Raw genomic sequence first — 18,874 nt, 5'->3', positions numbered from 1 at the left:
ACTTTCACACACTATCAAACTCAATGCCAACATCACCTTCTTGGAGCCAATCAGCCTCTACTCTATATGGTTTAAGTCTGTTTTCTCTGTCATTCTTCCTTTCAGGCTCTCATTTGTGCAACCAACCTCCTCCCCATCTCCACCTCACCTGAGTCACTCAGACCTAATTTAGGAATAAATTCTTTACAAATCCTACCATGTGAATTCATGGATTTTTTTTTTTCACATTCTGTCTCTCACAGTTGAAGTGTACCTCTGGTGCAAATTACTGACCTCTGTCATCATTTTAGGTGGGGGAACTTGCACAATCGGTGGCTGACTAAATACTTTTTTGCCCCACTGTATGTAACTGTTCTGGTTTTATCTCAATAACTGCATATTGCTGAATATGTTTTTGCATTTATTTTTCATATTGCAGGCACAGCTTTTGGATTATATTAAAAAAAGAAGTGAACATTTAATATTTTGAGGTTTTTCATCACCTGACCAGCCTGTTCCAAAAGTAGTGCAGTATTCAAAAAAATTAAAAGAGAGAAAGAAATATAAATTCCCCCAAATCTGTTTTCATATTATGCATGTGGATCGCCTAAACAAGCAAAGTAACTAATTAGTGAGCTTGCACTTAGCTTACGTTGCTAAATTAATTAATCTTGGAAAATTGGACGCTCAGTTTTTCAAGTTATTAAACAGCAGCATTTTTCACCACAGTCAGTTTTGCTTAGTTTGTTATCACAGGAATCCCAGAGGAAGAGTTTCCAATGCTGGGATGCAATGAACTGTCTCTAATCCCCTTTTAAAATAAAAACAGAAACTAAATATGAATGTGTAAAATATTTGAAATCCTCCCCTGATCTTTGGCTTGTGTTTCTTTTACTCTTTCAGGAAAAATGCTTTCCAGGTCATAGCAGTGGATGGTGTTTGTAGTGGAGTTATACAGTTTCCCACAGCAGAAGAATGCTTGGACTGGCTTCAGGCAATTGCAAGCAACATTTCCAGCCTCACCAAGCACAATGTGAGTAAGAAGCAATAACAGTTGTTAGCTCTCGTGGTCCCACATGTAAACCAGCAGGAAATTGGTTTGGGTGTTCATGCAACACGCTTGCAGTTTGTGGATTATCTAACAGTTCCTTTCTGAATGTCACAACATTAAGGGCCGTAGACACGTACTAGTGGGCCTTCTCACTACGAATAAAGTAAAATTTTATTCCTGAGTGCTCGAAGTCACAATAACAGCAGCCTCGCTGTACTACACTTATTCCTTCCAGCTGCCAGTATGCACTCATATTATCTATAATTCATCCAAAAATATTGCATTAAAATGAAACCACAAGGCAGAAAGAAACAAAGAAATGACTGCGTTGTATTCTTTCTCTTATTGTGAATACAATTTTCCAAGCTCTACTTCAGCTTTGTGGAAAACCTGTTTATGTGTTTTCAGATGAGTGGTCATGCTCGGCAGGGGTCTGAAATACCAATACTGCTTAACAAGCTCCATTGCTGCACATCATTGCTCATATATGAAAAATTGATACATTTAACATTTTGTATTTTGGTTTATTTTCATTCATTTCCATGTAGAAACTTCTGGTATTTTTTTGGGAATTACTAGATAGATAAAAACACGGGACCGACTGAGCAGCAGTAAAAATCAGGGATTTGTAATTATCGTGTGTGTGTGTGTGTGTGTGTGTGTGTGAGAGAGAGAGAGAGTGTCTTGGGGGGATAATGGAGCCCTGATTAATTAGAGTGGACGAAGTGAGGGACATACTAAACATAACACTGATGACTCACTGCCAGCAGTTTTAACAGTTGAGAATGTATTCCTGTTCTGGCCTGAGTACTTAGTGAAGGATGTGAGTGAGCTGGTAACATACAGTAGATGGATTTGCTGAAATAAAATGTGTCTTATTGCATGACATTTTAAAAAAATGTTTATTTTGACTTCACTCATCAGAAAGTGATCTTACGGTTCATTTTGCAGCTTGTCACTTGTCTTTTGGTCACATGCTGATGTGACTGAGTAATTCACATCAGCATGTGAATTGCATGTGAATGCAGAGAATGTCCAGATGCAGTGTAATATTCCATGTGAGATGGGGGGTTTTTTTCTGCACTGATTTGTTCATGAAGCATCACCGACTTCAGCGGTACTGCTGGTGGTGGCCTTGTGTCCTTGAGCGAGATACTAAGCCCCAGATTGCCCTGGATATTTCCGCCGGTGTGTGAGCTGCTGTGATAGCTTAAGTGCTTGGAAAAAAGCACTGTATGATGTGTGGATGGCTAAATGTGGCTCGCAGTGTAAAAATGCTTTAAGTGGTCAGCAAGACTAGAAAGTGTTACACAAATACACATCCATTCACCACTCACCATGGTCACAAACTGCATTGTTGTTGTTTACACTGCATCATTTACAACCTTTCACTGTTGTAGGAGTGAGCAGATTGAGGAAAATGCAGTGAAATATTGCACACAAATAAATTAAAACTCCACATTTAAAACTATGCGATCATCAATGTGATTACAGTTCATGATGAGAGGATGATGACTAAAAGGCTGAGAGTGCAAGCTGTCCAGTTGTTAACACAAATGTCAGAAGATGAAGATGGGCTTTGAAAAAATGTCAGAGGTTCCCTGTCTTAAAATTGCACTCTGTTTTCTTGGGATTTACAAATCTGTTATACTAACTGAAAGATATAGCCTCGAGGTCTGAACGGTAAAGCTAGTGGAAGCTGCATTCTTTCTAATGGCCAGCAGGAGGCGACTCATCTGATTACAAAAAGGAGAAGGTTGCAGTAGGGCTACAAGAAAAGTAGCCCACTACTCACTGAACCCAAGAACACTTTCTTCTAGTCCCCTATTCAGAAGGAGTCACTGCAGTGGGTAGCTCTGCATATTTTCAATTGAATTCAGTACAATTTTAATTATTATGGCTTCAAATTTATAACAACAGTTGTCTCAAGATGCTTTATGTTGTAAGGTTAAGACCCTCCAACAATAAACAGCCCCCTTTGAGTAAGCAGTGTGATGGTGAAAGGACTATTTGATGCCCTTCCTGACGCAACCCCAAAGGAATTTGTGTCTCCTCACAGCATCAAACCATGGTTGGCACATGTGTAAACCACTATGCTGTTGAATTACTACATTGAAAATATATTTAAAAATGATCCAAATCAAAAAAATTGTCTTACGGGAGAAATCAAGGCTCCTCCTGCTAGTGCTTTGAAACTGTTGAACATAAAGCTTTAGGTGACATCATGGCGACTCCTTCCATGCATGTTTGGGAATCACAAATCTGTCCAAAATCTAAATCCAGATGCAGATGTTGAGATATTTTAGTCTGGAGCAAATCACCAGACCAACATGTCTGCACAGTGTAGCTAACCACACATACTGTAAGTATTAGAGAGTATTACATAACTATTTAATTTGCGTTTTCCAGCTACATTGTGAGTCCAGATACACTTTAACCAGTCAGGGTCTGGCATATTTTAGAATTTGCATAATAATTGTATTTATATTACATGCTAATGTGCTTTGTGGTTTCATCCTGTTGTTATTCCACCACTATAAAACTGATTACGCTCCAGAGACAAATAAAGGATTTATTGATTGCTTGATTGTGCTGCACATCAGCCACAAATTGTCCTACAAAGATTTTAAAAACACCATAAAACCGCCAAACTTATTTGTGGCTTTGCATCGTGAGCTCAAAGTAAATGTTAATAGAGTGACTTAAGAACCAGAGAAAATCATGGAAACGAGACAGAGATATATTAAAATTAAGGCTCTAATGGGGGCCGGGGGTCATCCTTCGCTCGCTTACATTTCAGCTGATCTGTTTGTACTCAAACACTGAAGCATTCGTCACGAAAAAAGTGCCTCCAGTTCTCTGGGCGATGATGGAGGAGAAAATCCACTCAGCACTGCACAAATCCCCATAAAGACTCCGTGATGTTCAGGTCTGGTGACTGGAGAGGCCATCCCAGTGTTCATGAAACCACTCTTTAATTTATTTAGCAGCGCACTTTAAGGCATCATTTGAAGGAGTGTGGAAACATTAGGAAGGGAAGTTTTTTTTACTCCATTGCTTCTAACAACTCCCACTAGTCAGCTGCACAGCGAAGCAACAGATATCGTAGGCTGAACTCGTCCTGCCGCCTCCCTTCCAAATGTAATTGTGAATCAAATCAGAAGTAAGAATGAGCTTGAATCGTGACTCATTCGTCATGACTCATTTCTTTCTTGTTTACTGCTCCCCACACCAGGTTATGTCTTTGTGCCTTGACCTTGTGGTTTCTTTAGCACAGCTGTGCTTCAGGTTTTCCAGCTCGTTCCAGTATTTTCTGCCGAGACTTGGGCTCAGAGGTGCTGATTCGATTCCGAGGCAATTTTCAAAGCTGTAGCTCAGTGGCATTGAGCAGCTCCACTGTTAAGTGTCTGTCCACCTCTGTCAGCGAGCTGTTCACCTTTCATTATGCAGTTGTTTGGTTTACAGTGTGCTGTCATGAATTTTGAGGCCAATTTTCTTAAATTGGAAGGCAATTTAGTTGTTTTTATAACAGCCGAAGACTGAATTGCTCTGTTATTTAGTTTCTAGAAACAACCGAATAAAGCACAAGCTCCCAGTGGTGGGAAGCACCGAAGTATATTTATACAAGTACTGTGTTTAAATATAAAGTTATTTATATTTTCTCTGATGATTTTCATTTGAACTAAACAATATTTATTCATTTAAAGGTTTTAACTGCAGCTGTTAACTTTAAGATTTCAAATAAGTAAATTAGAAGATATCAACAAGGAAGAAAAAAAGGTGTTTTTTTCACTTCTGCTGAACAGTGATGCTTATTATATAGATTTATTAAAAACCCCTGATATTTATCATATACTGGCATATATCACCTGTTGGAGAGTCTGGTACCCAGTGGATACTATTCTTCTTCTACTATGAAGTGCAATCCTGTGTAATGTGTAATCCAGTAAATTCATCATAACTTTTATTTTTACACTTACTGGCTAAATTTGTGCAGTTATACTATATAACTATATGAATATAGGGTGTTTTTGCTACTGGGCTCGTTAGCCTTTGGTGCAGTTCATTTGTGCAGCACTTGCACTCATTTGTGGACCAAGCAACCACCAAAAGACCCTTTGGAGGAGGGTTGTCTTTGTGCGGTTACAAACAAACTCCAAAGTGGTTTATTTCAGGTGAGAATGTGATCAAAGCCTGATCCAACCCAACTACCAGGTGTACGCTATCCTGTTGCCAGGTATTCTTTCCAGATATGGAAAAGTATCATAGCTGTGTAAAATGAACCAAGGGCTCATTTGATATCTGCTAGTCCAGAACACAGCACCTTCTTCCTGTACTTACTTTTGCTGCTCCCGCCTGAGACAGATCTGCCCAATAACAGGACTTGAGCGTTCTCATGTGGTGTGTAGTGACACATTTTGATTCACTTTTGAGAGTTTTCTCTGTGTGAAAAGAAACCAACCCACAAGAAAAACCTGCAACTTTACAAACTGATCAGCTGATTTAAATTGCAGGTGTGAAAATGCCCTCAAAGAAAGGGTCCAAGTACTCCTTTCACCACTGCCAGCTCCTGTTGTGACGTAGGGTGTTTTTAGCCTCTTTAAACATTGCTTTGTTTTCCCCCTTGGTGTGGTTCATTTGTACAGATGTGGGCACAGTAATCATACTCAGGTAAAGACCAGAAAAACTGTACTGAGTCCGTTTGAAGGTGTTCTCAGTTCTCAGAGTGCAAACTCCAGAGCAGTTTGTTTGTTTTGCCTCGGGTGCCTGAAAAATCACACAGATAAATAAAAACTCATTAGGAGTAAATTATCCATGTTTTCCACTAATCCAGAATATGGTTCCTTCTTCCTGTGTTTACTTTTATGGCTCCTGCCTCAGACACATCCGGACTGTAAGCAGACTGGTTATTCGTGACGCATGTTGGTTCACTTGGAGCTCACTTGGAGTTTTCTTTGTGCAAAAAGAAACCAAACAATGAGGAAAATCTGCAAGTTCACAAGCTCATCAACTCATTGGAAGCAGAATGAACAAACTATAGGTGTGAAAACGCCACCTCCAGGGCGCCCACAAACTTCAGTCAAACTTCTCCTGTTTGTATTTTTAGATACGGTGAAATGTGCACAAGCTCCTGCAAAACTTGAAAAACCGGACCCTTCAGAATTTCCTAATTTGTGTTAGAACAGGATAGACCTGCCATCTGAACAAACCCACCGTCACCGCTCACATATATTCTAACCCGGCTCACATCCTGACAGTTCATCTTCTGGAAAAAAAAACCAAAAATCTTGTTTTCTCTCTGGACCCAAACTTCAGCTACATCTCACAGTAAGCTGCTGCGACATTTTCCTCCTTCTATAGGAGGACGGCATGAGGACCGGACAGCTTAATTTGGTGTTCAGCTCCTAAGGAAGAGTTATTTTGATAGTAAAGTGTGGATTAGGTGCAAGCGATACCTGTGATCTGAGGAGAATGTTTTAATTTAAAGGCTGACTGCTCACTCTGTAGTCCCCCCGCTTTTATTACCACAGAGAGAATGGATTTTAAAAAAAGGATTTCTTTTAGGAACAGCCTCGGGTCCTTGTGGAAATGACTCTATCTCATTTTGAAATTTGCATGCTTTGACTAAATGAAGTATCTCAAACCGTTTTCCTTCAGTGCCGTGGTTAGTATGTTAGCACGGAAACTGTAATTCATGTTTATTTATTCTTGGAAGCTTTGTCACTGATTGGCGGGCCTCGTGGGCTCCTGCAAATATGTCGACCTTGTCAGCTGTGTCTGATTGTTAGCAGGAGATATTTTAATGAGTTACTGACATTCTCACAAAATTTCACAGGTGAAGAAGATTAACCGGAATTTTCCAGTTAACCAGCAGGTAAGATGTTTTTCCTCCTGCAGCGGTTGCGTCTTAAGATCTTCATTTTGCGTTGTCGGGCATTCATTTCATCCTTATCCTGACAATCAGAAGTGAATATAACCAGTCAAGAAAAATAAATAAATTAAAAAGAAGCCATCTATTGCAGCACAAGAGGAGCGTTTGCATCATTTTTGTCCATCCACTGAGACATGATCAGAAAACTGTTTAAGCGCTTTCAGCCAGTTAACTCGCAGAGCGTCATCTTTCATTTAAAAAAACCACAGCGAGGCTCTTCTTTGTTACTTTTTCAATCTGGTTTTCTGACCCACAAAGAGACATGAATCCACTTGACAATTCATTCAAGAAATGAAACAGCGTGAGACGTGCCTGTCCCAAATCTTTCACTTGCTTGCAAATTCTTTAAAAAAACCCAAATAAACAAACAAAAACCTGCAAAAAGAAAAGCAAACAAATAATTTTCTCTTGGCACAGTCAACCTGTGGCTTCCTGAAGAGTGATGCTATGATATCTTTAATATCTGAACTGATGTCTTGCAGCACTGCCGATTGAGGCTTTGCTTTCTTTTTCTTCATTTCCCCGTCTGTCTAGCTGCTTGTCCTTGCTGCGAGTGCTAAATTACAAAGCGTTTGCTGGGGTACGCAAAAGAATGAAGTACACACATCAGCCACAACATTAAAACAGACAAAGTAACATCACATGAATGTCAGGCACCAAACTTTCCGAGCAGAACGCTGCACCGTAGCAGGTGGTAGGTGGTTTTAATCTCGTGGCTGATGGCCGTGTGTCATCATGAATCAGTGTCAGTTTTCTCTGTAACTTTCCTCACCCATACACATCACATGTAATTGTTTTGGTCAGACTACAATATAAAGGACTGAAAAGGTGTACTTGTGTAATTGGACACATAAACAGATCCGTAAAGTGTGAGAAATGAAACTTTCGGGTTAATTTTTTGACTCACATTAATAAACTTTAAACTAATTCATCAGAGAAGAAAAAATGCACTAATACAATCAAATACTAGTCACTATAGCTTTACAGGTGATATGAAGCTATGGTCAAATATATATTTCAGCTCAGTTCAATTCAATAGTTTATTGTCCTACAAGGCAAATTAGGTTAACAACAGGGGCCACAACAACTAACACCTGCAGTAGGTCACTACAAAAGCTCAATGATGGCCCCTTATTAAATATAACCCCTAAAAAAAGTCTTGTGTCTGCTTAAAGCAATGGGACAAAATGCTATAAACTATTTATTAAATGCTGTTTTTAAAAGCTTAATAGGTAACTAAACCTGTCATACTGCAGTATTAAACACCTATAGGCATTGTAAACCTTTGTGGGCAAATCTAATAAACTGTTGCTTTCTTGTGTTTTTATGTTTACTTTGTGACCTTAATTTATCAGGTTTTTCAATCTGTTGGAAAAAAAGAAAGACTACTGATTTCCAATCCTAAAAGAAAAGTTTGTAATTTTAGTAAATTCACTTATTCGCTGTCCTTTCTGAGACTCTGATTTCACTCTCTGTGCTAAACGTGAAGCTACCACCCTCAGCATTGAGACAGGAAATTGGGAAAAGGATAGTCTTTCCAAAAATAACAAAATCCTACAACATCCCTAAAGCTTAATGATTAATACCTTGTAGCTTATGTGTTTAATCTTTCCAAAAAAAACCACAGTGTAAAACAACAAGCCAGCGTCAGCACCAGGCAGAGTGTGGACCCAATTGCAGGATTTAGAAGCAGAACTAAACTCAAAACAGCTTTACTGCTGGAAAACTCACAGGAAAACTAAAATGCAAAAACTAAGATAGCTGGAGTCAAAAATGCAGGAGACTCAGAATCTAAGAGAAAACAGGTAAAAGGGAACATGCAGCTCAAGAGGACGACGTGACAAAGAACTGAGGACTTAAATACACACATGAGGGAAGAAGGCAGAGTGGAGAGACCTGATAAATCATCTCTTAAAACCAAAACAAATCATGAACTCAGAAAGAGCTCAGGGTCCAAAATGCAGGGACCCTGAAAACCAGTCACCAGTTTGTTCACTGATCTTGGCCAATTTGGAAATTCTGAACTGGGTTATTTATAATAATTGATAATTTGGTACTTTATCTTTGGATTTTTATTAGAATAATAACATGTTCTATTTGCTTTTAAGAAATTATAGAGTTAGCTTTGTGAGACGTTGGCAACTCTAGGTTCAGGGTGTACTCCTTCAATGAGTCCTGCACGTGTTTGTATAAACGACTCAATAATAATCAATAATGCTCAAAAATAAAATATATAGCATAAAACATATAATAGCTTTAAAATAGTAAAAGGGGGGTTAGGTGGGGTTAGCCAGTTTTAATCGCATTTTGATTAAAACCCAGCGACAGATGCACTAAGCCGGCAAATAAATTTATGTTAGCAAAACAAATTAATTTAAAGGCAGGGGCTGTTTCAGTTAGCAGGGGGACCCACAGGAAATCCGAGTATTTAAACTGAGTCAGTGTAGAAACAGCCCCCCCCTCGTCATCTCTGTGACATATTAAAAATGTATTATTATGTGAAAAGTGGCACTGCACAAGGGTTTAAATATAATTTTGTGTTGGGAAATTGTTTTGTAAAGTGAAAAAACTGTATTTAGATAATAATAATAATAAGAAAAGCTACAATCCTACTTACGTAGCTTAATAGTGCACAGGTCACATATTCAAAATATATTTAAAGTAGCTAAAGTAAATGTTTTCATTAGGTGGAATGACCGCTTTCTGGGCCATATACGTAATATTTACTGAATATTGAATTACTGACATGTAAATCTTCATATTGCTGCTGTTGATGACTGATTTTAATCACTTATATTGTTGTTGATCTGTTATGATACATTTTAACAACGAAACAACAAGTAATTAAAGCTTTCAAAATAAAAGCAGAATAACGTGGAAATAAAACCTCGTTGAAGTACTCGTTAAAGAGCTAATATGCTCCATTCTAATGGTGTTGGAGATCACAAGATTAACAGTACTCTGATCTAGTGCTTTGGTGGGAAGGATACACCAAGTAATCCAGGGGGGCTGGTGCCACCCCATGGTGGGGTTCTGGACACACCCTTGAATATAGACATACTTTTTTAAGTTTTTTAAAAGTTTTTTTTATAGTTTTTTTTTTTTACTTTGATGAGAAATACAATTTTAAACAATTAACTCTGCTATTTTCCCTTTCATCTAATTTTTTGTGAAAGCCACAGGAAACCAAAGGCAGATGGGAAAAAGAGCTGTATGTAGCCATGGAGCCACACGTTTGAGACATCTGAACTCGATGGAAAATAGATTTTAATTTAAATCTTTTGTTATTAAAGGATCATAAAACCCATAAAGTTTATTCAACTTTAATATTAGATCAGTATTTCTCTTAAAGACTACAGTGCACTGCTTTTATGACTACCGTACAAGCCATTTGTACTCGGTCAAATATAGCAGCACCGAATAACCACTAAACTAAACTGACTAAAGTCTGTTTTTAGAGCTTTTCAACAACTATTCATTAGATTTTACAGAGTGGCATAAAATAACATGCCTTTGTTGTCTTTACCCTCTGATAGATTATCTACATGGGCTGGGTTGACGAGAAGGAGCAGGACTCCGTTCAGGACCGAATGTATTCACCAAAGTTCCTCGCTTTGAGGGGTTCCTCCCTCTTCAAGTTTTCAGCACCTCCTGTAAGTTTTCCTGCCAGCGTCTGCATTTGAATGGATGTCATTCAGCTCCATCGGGAGATTTTCATTTGATGCTAATGTATTGTTTAGGGAGAAAATGCTTAGGCAAAAAGGAAGCAGCTCACTCATAATCATTTGTGCTGCATTGATCTTTCACTTGATTGATGGCGATCATTAAATCTGTTTACATTCTGCCAGCCACTTAGGTGATTATGACAAGAGGGATAAGCTGTCGATGGTCCGGGAGATGAGAAAAGATTGATAGATAACTGAAATTGCCTTCTCAATGTGAATGTGCTGATATAAATGGAAAATGCTAATGTGAATAGATGGTGGGATGTAGGAGCCTGCCTATTCAGCAGTGACGACCAGATTCTTTATTGTTGAAGTTACCTGTGACAAATATTTCCATTCACGTGGCAAGGAGACAGCTGAGTCCGACAACCATTCATCAATAACTGTGGACACAAATGGCTATTGTACAGTCATGTTTTAGAAATCTGTGGATGGGCACGGCAAGCCTTGAGGGCTTTGGATTTCAAACATTTCTATGAAACTATAAAGAGTATAGGTTGGTGGCTTCTTTTCTGTAGACTTTTCAAAACCAAAAATGTAAACGTTAAAGTGTAAAAGATTAATAAATGAGTTTATATCTGTTGTGTTATTACTTACAGTGTAACCTCGGATTTGTTCTAAATTACATAACATTAACCAACTGTTTTATATCAGTGGGTAAAAGATTACAGTAAAAACAATTCTTGCTCAGTACAACAGACTATATAAACTTTTTAGAGCCAGCATGATATTACCTATTAGTATCACTGTAGGAATCTATAGAATAGGTAGGAGCCAGGTGCTGCTAAACAATGAACTGATCATCAGCAATTCCAGTCTTCCCAGGAGTGGATGCCCCTGCAAATTTACTACATGATAAGACCATGCAATGCTCAGAGAAACTGCAAAAAATGTTCATGATAATACAAATAGAAAAAGACTCAGTAAGTATGAAAGGAGAGAGCCTCTGTTCTCTAAAAGAACATGGCAGCTTTAGGTTTGCAAAGTTGCATTTGAACAAACTCCAAGACTTCTGGGACAATGTCCAAAGTGGAGACGTTACCCACAATGTGCAACATCACAGCATATCAGCACAAACACCTCATACTGACTGTCAAGCACGGTGGTGGAGGGGTGATGATTTGGGTACCCTGCAGTCACTGAGTCATCGTGAATGTCAGTCTGACTCTGGAAGCTAAAGTTTGTCCTGTTACACTGGATCATGTAACAGGACAGGGATCCCAATCACATCAGCAAATCTAATACAGGATGGCTGAAAAATGGCCAAGTCGATATCCATGTGTCTTTCTGTTGTAAACTTTCTATGGGGATTGGCCCCTCTTTTGGAGATAGCCTCAAGTGGTCATTAGAGGAACTGCAGTTTTTGGAGTTTATAGTAAATATAGCGGCTCTTTATTTGATTTTATATTTCAAGAATGAAACACAAACTTATCTTTATGTTGTCCTGACATTGTTTTGTTTTTTTTTTGTTGCAAATAATTGCAATATTATTTAAAAGTATTTCTACCAAAACAAATACATTCCTCAAATAAAATTTGAAAATTGGATGTGACATTTTCAGGTGACAACATGGGACTGGACGAGAGCAGAGAAAAGCTTTACTGTGTACGAGATAATGTGCAAGATTTTAAAGGTATGTCGGTCCTTCTTTTAATCTGCTTCCCTGAACATTTACAGAAGCATCTCTCAGATCGGATACACTGAGAATACTAAGTAGCAAACTGAATCTGAGGAATGCCCTTATATAACTCACTTATTAATTTGCATGTGTTCTTTTCCAGTCCCACAGAGACACTCAAGGTTCACATTTCATTGTTCATTCTCTCCAGGTTCGAGGTCACTTTGAATTTCATAGTGGGAATTTATCTTGAGTTCATTATCTAGAAACTCATTATGGCAAACCTAATTCATATAGATTCACATATTCAATCAGATATACAGTAGGCTGACCTTAGACTGCCTGTACAATTTAAGTTATGTAAAGCTATGCAAAGACCCATAAGAGGAAAACATTGTCTGCTAAAATGCTTTAGTAATTCGCTTCAGGAGACTGCCTTGCTGTACTTATTTTAGGACAGTGACCTTCTGGACAAGAGGAAGCACTGCTTCAGTGTTCAGACAGAGAGCGGGGAGGACATGTTCTTCAGCGTGGAGCTGGAGTGTGAGCTGCTGATCTGGGAGAAAGCTTTCCAGATGGCCACTTTCCTGGAGGTGGAGAGGATACAGGTCTGCGCCTGAACGGCAGGAAATGTACCGGGAATTGTGACAGTTTAAATCTTGCATGCGGTTCCTTCTCAGTTGTTTTAGTGCAGAGATTGATAACGCCCACATGACTTTTAGCAGAAGAGCAAAGATGCTCTTGTGTCCTTATGTAACTCCTGTGGTTGACATCTTCTTTTCTTGTTATGCAGTGTAAAACGTACGCCTGTATTATGGAAAGCCACCTTATGGGACTCACTATTGACTTCGGCATGGGCTTTGTGTGCTTTGATGCTGCGTCAAAGGTGAGTGAAGGACAGTGTTTTGTCATCAATACAAAAATGGGACACTTACAATAGGAGATTCATTATTTTACCCAGTTTGATGAACCTAATCACGGCACCCCAGCTTCCCCTTTTCCTTTTTATGGTGCTGCTAACTTATTCTGCACTGTGTGCATTTTGAGTTTGAGCACATTCGTTTTGACAGCTGGTTCCCCCAAGCTCAAACGTCTCACTCCTGCCTGCAGTTCATTTTGGCCTTTCACCAGGTCTTAGAGCAGACTACTCAACTGGTGCACATTATGTGGATGAGCAGGACACAAGCACTGACATATTGTTCTGTAAGATTTTGGCCCTAATTCCTGCAATATGAAGCTCCAGTGTCCCCCAGGGATGATAAAAAATGTTGCCAGAATATTGTTTACAGGCAGAAATGCACAAATTACAATCCAAATGTAAACTGCAAGTGCAGACAAATACATGGAGCAGAATTACTCCATGATTGAAAGCTGGAAAAGGCAGGATTTAAAAACCGGGTTAATGTGAATTTCAGTGAGGAAGAAAAAAGGCAGGAATATAACTGAGGTGTTTATTCATCAGAATTTGCCTTTCCATAAAAAATCTTAATGAAACATACAATTAAAAGGTGAAAGCTATCAGTATGATATCAGTACAGTAGATAAGATAAGATATGGAGACAATATGGCAAACACAGGAACATGTATAATGTAAATGTGGCTAGAACTTGTGTGTAAGACAGTCTCTTTTCAGCCTACAGTGCACTATTACACTCATGCAACACAAATATTCACATCCTCCACTTTTGCAGGCTGAGTGAAAAAAACACATGAGAAAAAAACATCATTTTTTTCTTGATGGTTGGTTTTTTTTTGGAGATTTTAAATCAAAGGGCCACTCGTGTATCATAAAAAATAAGTACACCCTGGAAGAAACAGTTGTAACAGTGATTTAAATAGGAAACAAAGAAATCATGGCTCCCGCTGACACTCTTTCTCTTGTTAAACTGATGACTGATGCAGTCACTCTGGTGCTTATTTTTGGAGAAAAAAAACTGAGGCACTTATAGTGCTGTTTAACCTATACAAAACAATAGAAAATAATCAGAGCAAATACCAAGCACTAGGTCACTATGTTAGATAACTTTGGTTACTGGAGACAAAGTATGCAATCAATGAGAAACGTTGAAAACATCACATCTTTAAAATCTTCTTGCTGTTTATTTTGTTCTGTTTCTCCGGCCACTTAATTAGATTCAGCTGTTTGGTAGCTAAAATATCTAATCAGCTCATAACAGGATCTGCAGAAGTTCAAACTGAGTATCAGAATAGGAAAGGAAGGTGATTTCAGTGACTTTGAGCATTGGCTGCTCTGAGTATTTCAAAAACCTGGATTTTCCCACAGAACTGTCTCTAGAGATTATAGTACAAGGTCCAAAAAAGAGGAAAATATCCAGTGAGCGGCAGTTCTTTGGGGTAAAGAGCATCAAAGGATGCAGCAGATGCAGCAGGAACAGTAGCTCAAATAACTACGCGTTACAACCAGCGTGCAGAAGAGCACGCCAGGTGTCACTCCTGTCAGCTAAGAACATGAAACTGAGGCTACAGTTCACACTGGCTCACCAAAACTGGACAAGAGAAGGCTGGAAACACGTTGCCTGGTTTGAAGAGTCTCGACTTCTGCTCTGACATTCAGATGGTAATGCCAGAATTTGACGTAAACAATATGAACGCATTGATCCATGCTTCCTTGTATCAGTCGTTCAGGCTGGTGGTAGTGGTGTTGATGGTCTGGGGGGTATTTTCTCAGCACATTTTGGATTCCTTAATATCAACTGATCATTTACTCACCAAACCCTTCCTGGGTAATGTTGCTAAACCTGTCAATCCCTTTATATCTACAGTCTATTCGTCTTCTGATCGATTCAGCAGGATAACACACCATGAGCTCAAACAAGCTCAAACTGGTTTCTTGAACATGACAGTGAGTTCTCTGTACTCAAATGGCCACAACACAGTCACTAGATCGCAATCCAATAGAGCACATTTGGATGGCGGTGGAACGGCAGATTCACATCATGGATGCGCAGCCGACAACTCTGCCGAACTGTGTGATGATGTCATGTGAATACAGACCAAATCTCTGAGGAATTAGTGCAATACTGAAAGGAACTAGGAGGGTATACACTCGCCTAATAAAGTGGGCGGTGAGTTATTTTGCAGTTAATTAGATCATTTGTCCCTGAAATGAACAGCAAGACTGAAATGATAGGTTTTCATATAGTCTGTATATGACCTACTCATCGCAAGCAGCTTTTCCTTATCTAGCATTACAGTTGCCCTGTGAATGAAAAATAATATCTGATTTCAATAAACTGAATATTTAAAACAAATAAGCAATATAAATGATTGTTACAAACATTCTCATTATACAGGTCATTAAGCACTCGTACTGCTATATTTTGGATTGTAATACTGACACAGTAATGTGCAAGCCTTGGTTCAATGCTTCATGCAGTCAAAATGGAGATGCTTTGATTTAGTTCAGGATTTGTGGTAATTTAATCATATCAGAGTATCAATATTTACTTCTTTCTTTTCATCTGTAAATGAACTGCAAATTAATGTGTTGATTTTGTGGTACAAAATAGAGGAAAAGTAAAAGCAGGAATAAAAATGAGCATTGCACTGGTCGGGTGTGGCTTTAGGAGGAAGCTGATTTTGTTCTTTATCTTTCATGCAAGAAAGATACAGAATATGAAATGCAGTGATTGACATGAAGGAGATGGTGATATCGGCACCTCTGACAAGGTTAGCGGGAGCCAGATTGAATTTTAAAGGCAAAGCAGAGGAGAGGTGACACTTCTGTGGCTGCACACCGAAAATGCTTCGTGAATATCTGCTTTAAGTTAAATGAAAAATGTTCATCTGTATTGCAGGGCTAAAAGATTTAATCAGACTGATGTTGCAGTTTTAATTAGGCTGGTGGGAGTTGTTTCAACAGTATAGGAATGTGCAAATAACTTGGCTAGCTGTCTACAAGAGGAGCCATGAAACTGAGTCAATGCACAGCTTTTGTTTATTCGGTTCGGCATTAATTGAATCACCGAAGCTCTGCTATGCAGGTGAAATTACTGTGGCTGGTTAAATTTCCCCAGTGGTAAAAATAACACTCCAGTTTCTGGTTGATCTGCTGACGTGCCCCATTTCTCACCGGATCCGCGTGGATTTTAACGTGACTTATTCATGAAAAAAGTGACACCAGAAATGATTCACAAATCTGAGCGCGGAAAATAAAGACATATTGTTTTTGCTTTAGTTATGTTGTTGCGTTTGCGTTTCAGGCAGTGCTGTGGAGATACAAGTTCTCCCAACTAAAAGGGTCGTCTGACGACGGGAAAAGCAAGATCAAGTTTTTATTCCAAAATCAAGACTCCAAATCTATCGAAGCAAAGGTAATTAAATTTGACGGATGTTTAATGTTGCATGCCAGAAAATAAGTCAACAAGATTTTCAAAGCAGCACGGCTCTATAAAAATTAATCGCTCGTGTGTGATTTGAGGATTGATTTTCTGTCTCTCTCAGGAGCTGGAGTTCTCAAACCTCTTCGCAGTGCTTCACTGTATTCACGCTTTTTTCGCTGCCAAAGTCGCTTGCCTGGACCCGATGTTTGTGGAGAGCCAAGGCACCGCGACCACCACTGGGATCGCTTCTCTTTCCAGTCTCTCCTGTAATTCACAGACACCTAAGCTGAAATACGCCACTTGACAGGTGCTGCTTTCACTGACCCCTTTTAAAAAAGGACGCTGCACTTAATCATGAATGTGGCCTGTGTCGATGGTGGACAGGAGACCTGGAACACGTACAAACTCGGACATTATGGGGGGCAGCTGTGCGCACTGCTGGAATAAAAGACCTCTTTGTGAGAGATTACTTGACGTGTCTGCAGATTTCTCAGATTTCTGGAACAACTGTGGGCTGAAACTTCACAGAAAGACTCAATGGACACATAAGGTGTGACTCAAAAGGGTTTTTTTTAAATGTGATTTTGTCTCAGACATCCTTATAATCAATTACAAAAGAAAATGCAGTTCTTTTCCCAAGCCAGTCTGCTTTTCTATGTAATTTTATTGACCACTTGCAGTTTAAGCAACATAGATTCTAGCCTTTTCCCCACTTCAGATGGTACATCACTGGAATTTCTGCAAGGTAAAGTGTGGACACTGGATATGATGGTATGGTGTGTAATTTGTGATACTTGATACCTTACGTTTTCTTTTTTTGGTGTGTTTTTGAGGTGGAAACTTTTATCCATAATTCAATTTGCTGAAAGAAAAACCATTTTTCAGATTAGAGTCTAACTAAAAGCTAAATGGCAACATCAGTCTGGTCTTATAACACAAAATCAGTTTAATTTTGACAAAATGTAATTACACAGATGTTCGCTGGCAGCGTTGCTGGATGAAATGGATTTCTTTATATTAATTTCCTCTTTTCTTTATATACCTGTGTGAGGTAAGAATATGTCTATGTCTTGGATTACTGACTATGAAGGCACTTTGATGATCAGCTTCACCATCAGCTCAGCCATAAAGGGACGAAAACACTCGAAACATGATTAGAAACACCTTCCACGATGTTTATAGCACTTTTGATTTTTTACCCCCAAACCTGATTATGTAAATAAACACTGACATTCAAATGAACTCAAAGAATTATGAATTATGGTGATTACTTGAGGGATTACTTGTAGGGATTAAGGCATTTGTTAATTTGATGTGCACCCTAGACAACTAGGTAGATAGCTCATAACCTTGTGCTCTCTTCATCATTTACTCTATGGACCAATTTAGAGGAATAAAATCAGCTATGGTGTATTTTTGAAAATATTTTACCTTTGTTTTTTTGACCTGTAAATAAAACAAAGAGGAACTTTACATTCACAAATCAGAAAAAAGTAGGAGGAAAATAGAAATATGTAGCACCGTTGCCTCCAGATGTTCCAGACACCCCTTTAAACTCTGCACAAACTGTTTGTAATGCTGCAGAGCGACAGCTAAACTATCATAGTCAAAAAGAGTTCAGGTCAATTAGCGCAATTAGTGATGCTCTTACCTTCCATTTACAAAGAGGAATCCAAACACAAGGGGCCCGTTGGTAAGTAAACTCTAGAGGATTGCGAATTAAACGGGGTCAGTGCTTTGTACTGTGCGGCCTTGTTAAGCTGATACGAGTGTTTGATGGGAACTAATGGTGGTGCAGTCTATGCAAAGAAAGTCTGAGCTTTTGTGCTTTAAAATTATCCTGGTCGCATATACCCTTATAACACGAGATCTACAGAGTGAGGTTGATTTTATTTTTTGCAGATGTTTTATTAACAAATATCCTGTGTAATAAATGAATAAATGAGACCTTTTATATCATGGCTCACTTGTGGTCGGCTTTACTTTTTTACAGTTTCTGGCTACGCCGCTGATTTTACGAAGAGAACTCACTTTACTTTTCTTGAGAAGTCCTCAAAGTTGTATTTCAAAATTCTAGTACATATCCGCAGCATACAGCAATTTTGTCAACTCTCCTTTTTTTTGTCAGCAATAGAGATGTCATTATACTCATCTTTGCTGAGGTTCATAAAAAACTTTTAACACTGAATAAAAGATGCCATTGAGTACTCAAAGTCAAGATTTCTC

General features: G+C 38.7%; 1 protein-coding gene across 5 annotated transcripts in view; it reads left to right on the top strand.

Annotated features, from left to right (window-relative positions):
• sntg1 (syntrophin, gamma 1) overlaps positions 1-18,610 on the top strand; it is a 40,610-nt gene extending 22,000 nt beyond the window's left edge. For 4 of the 5 annotated variants that reach the window (XM_082512546.1, XM_082512544.1, XM_082512543.1 and 1 more), the window contains 8 exons: positions 883-1,012; positions 6,867-6,905; positions 10,499-10,615; positions 12,249-12,320; positions 12,761-12,913; positions 13,099-13,191; positions 16,529-16,639; positions 16,770-18,610. In XM_082512546.1, coding sequence (XP_082368672.1) covers positions 883-1,012; positions 6,867-6,905; positions 10,499-10,615; positions 12,249-12,320; positions 12,761-12,913; positions 13,099-13,191; positions 16,529-16,639; positions 16,770-16,952 — 898 coding nt within the window. In that variant the 3' untranslated portion in view covers positions 16,953-18,610. The remainder of the gene's footprint in view (positions 1-882; positions 1,013-6,866; positions 6,906-10,498; positions 10,616-12,248; positions 12,321-12,760; positions 12,914-13,098; positions 13,192-16,528; positions 16,640-16,769) is intronic. The other variant, XM_082512545.1, reaches the window with a different exon arrangement.
• Positions 18,611-18,874: the final 264 nt, after the last annotated feature.

This window comes from Aulonocara stuartgranti (assembly GCF_965226115.1).
Source record: "Aulonocara stuartgranti genome assembly, chromosome: 18".
NCBI classification, from domain to species: Eukaryota; Metazoa; Chordata; class Actinopteri; order Cichliformes; family Cichlidae; genus Aulonocara; species Aulonocara stuartgranti.
The sequence above is the reverse complement of the archived record's forward strand: the minus strand, read 5'-3'. Positions and strand labels throughout refer to the sequence as shown.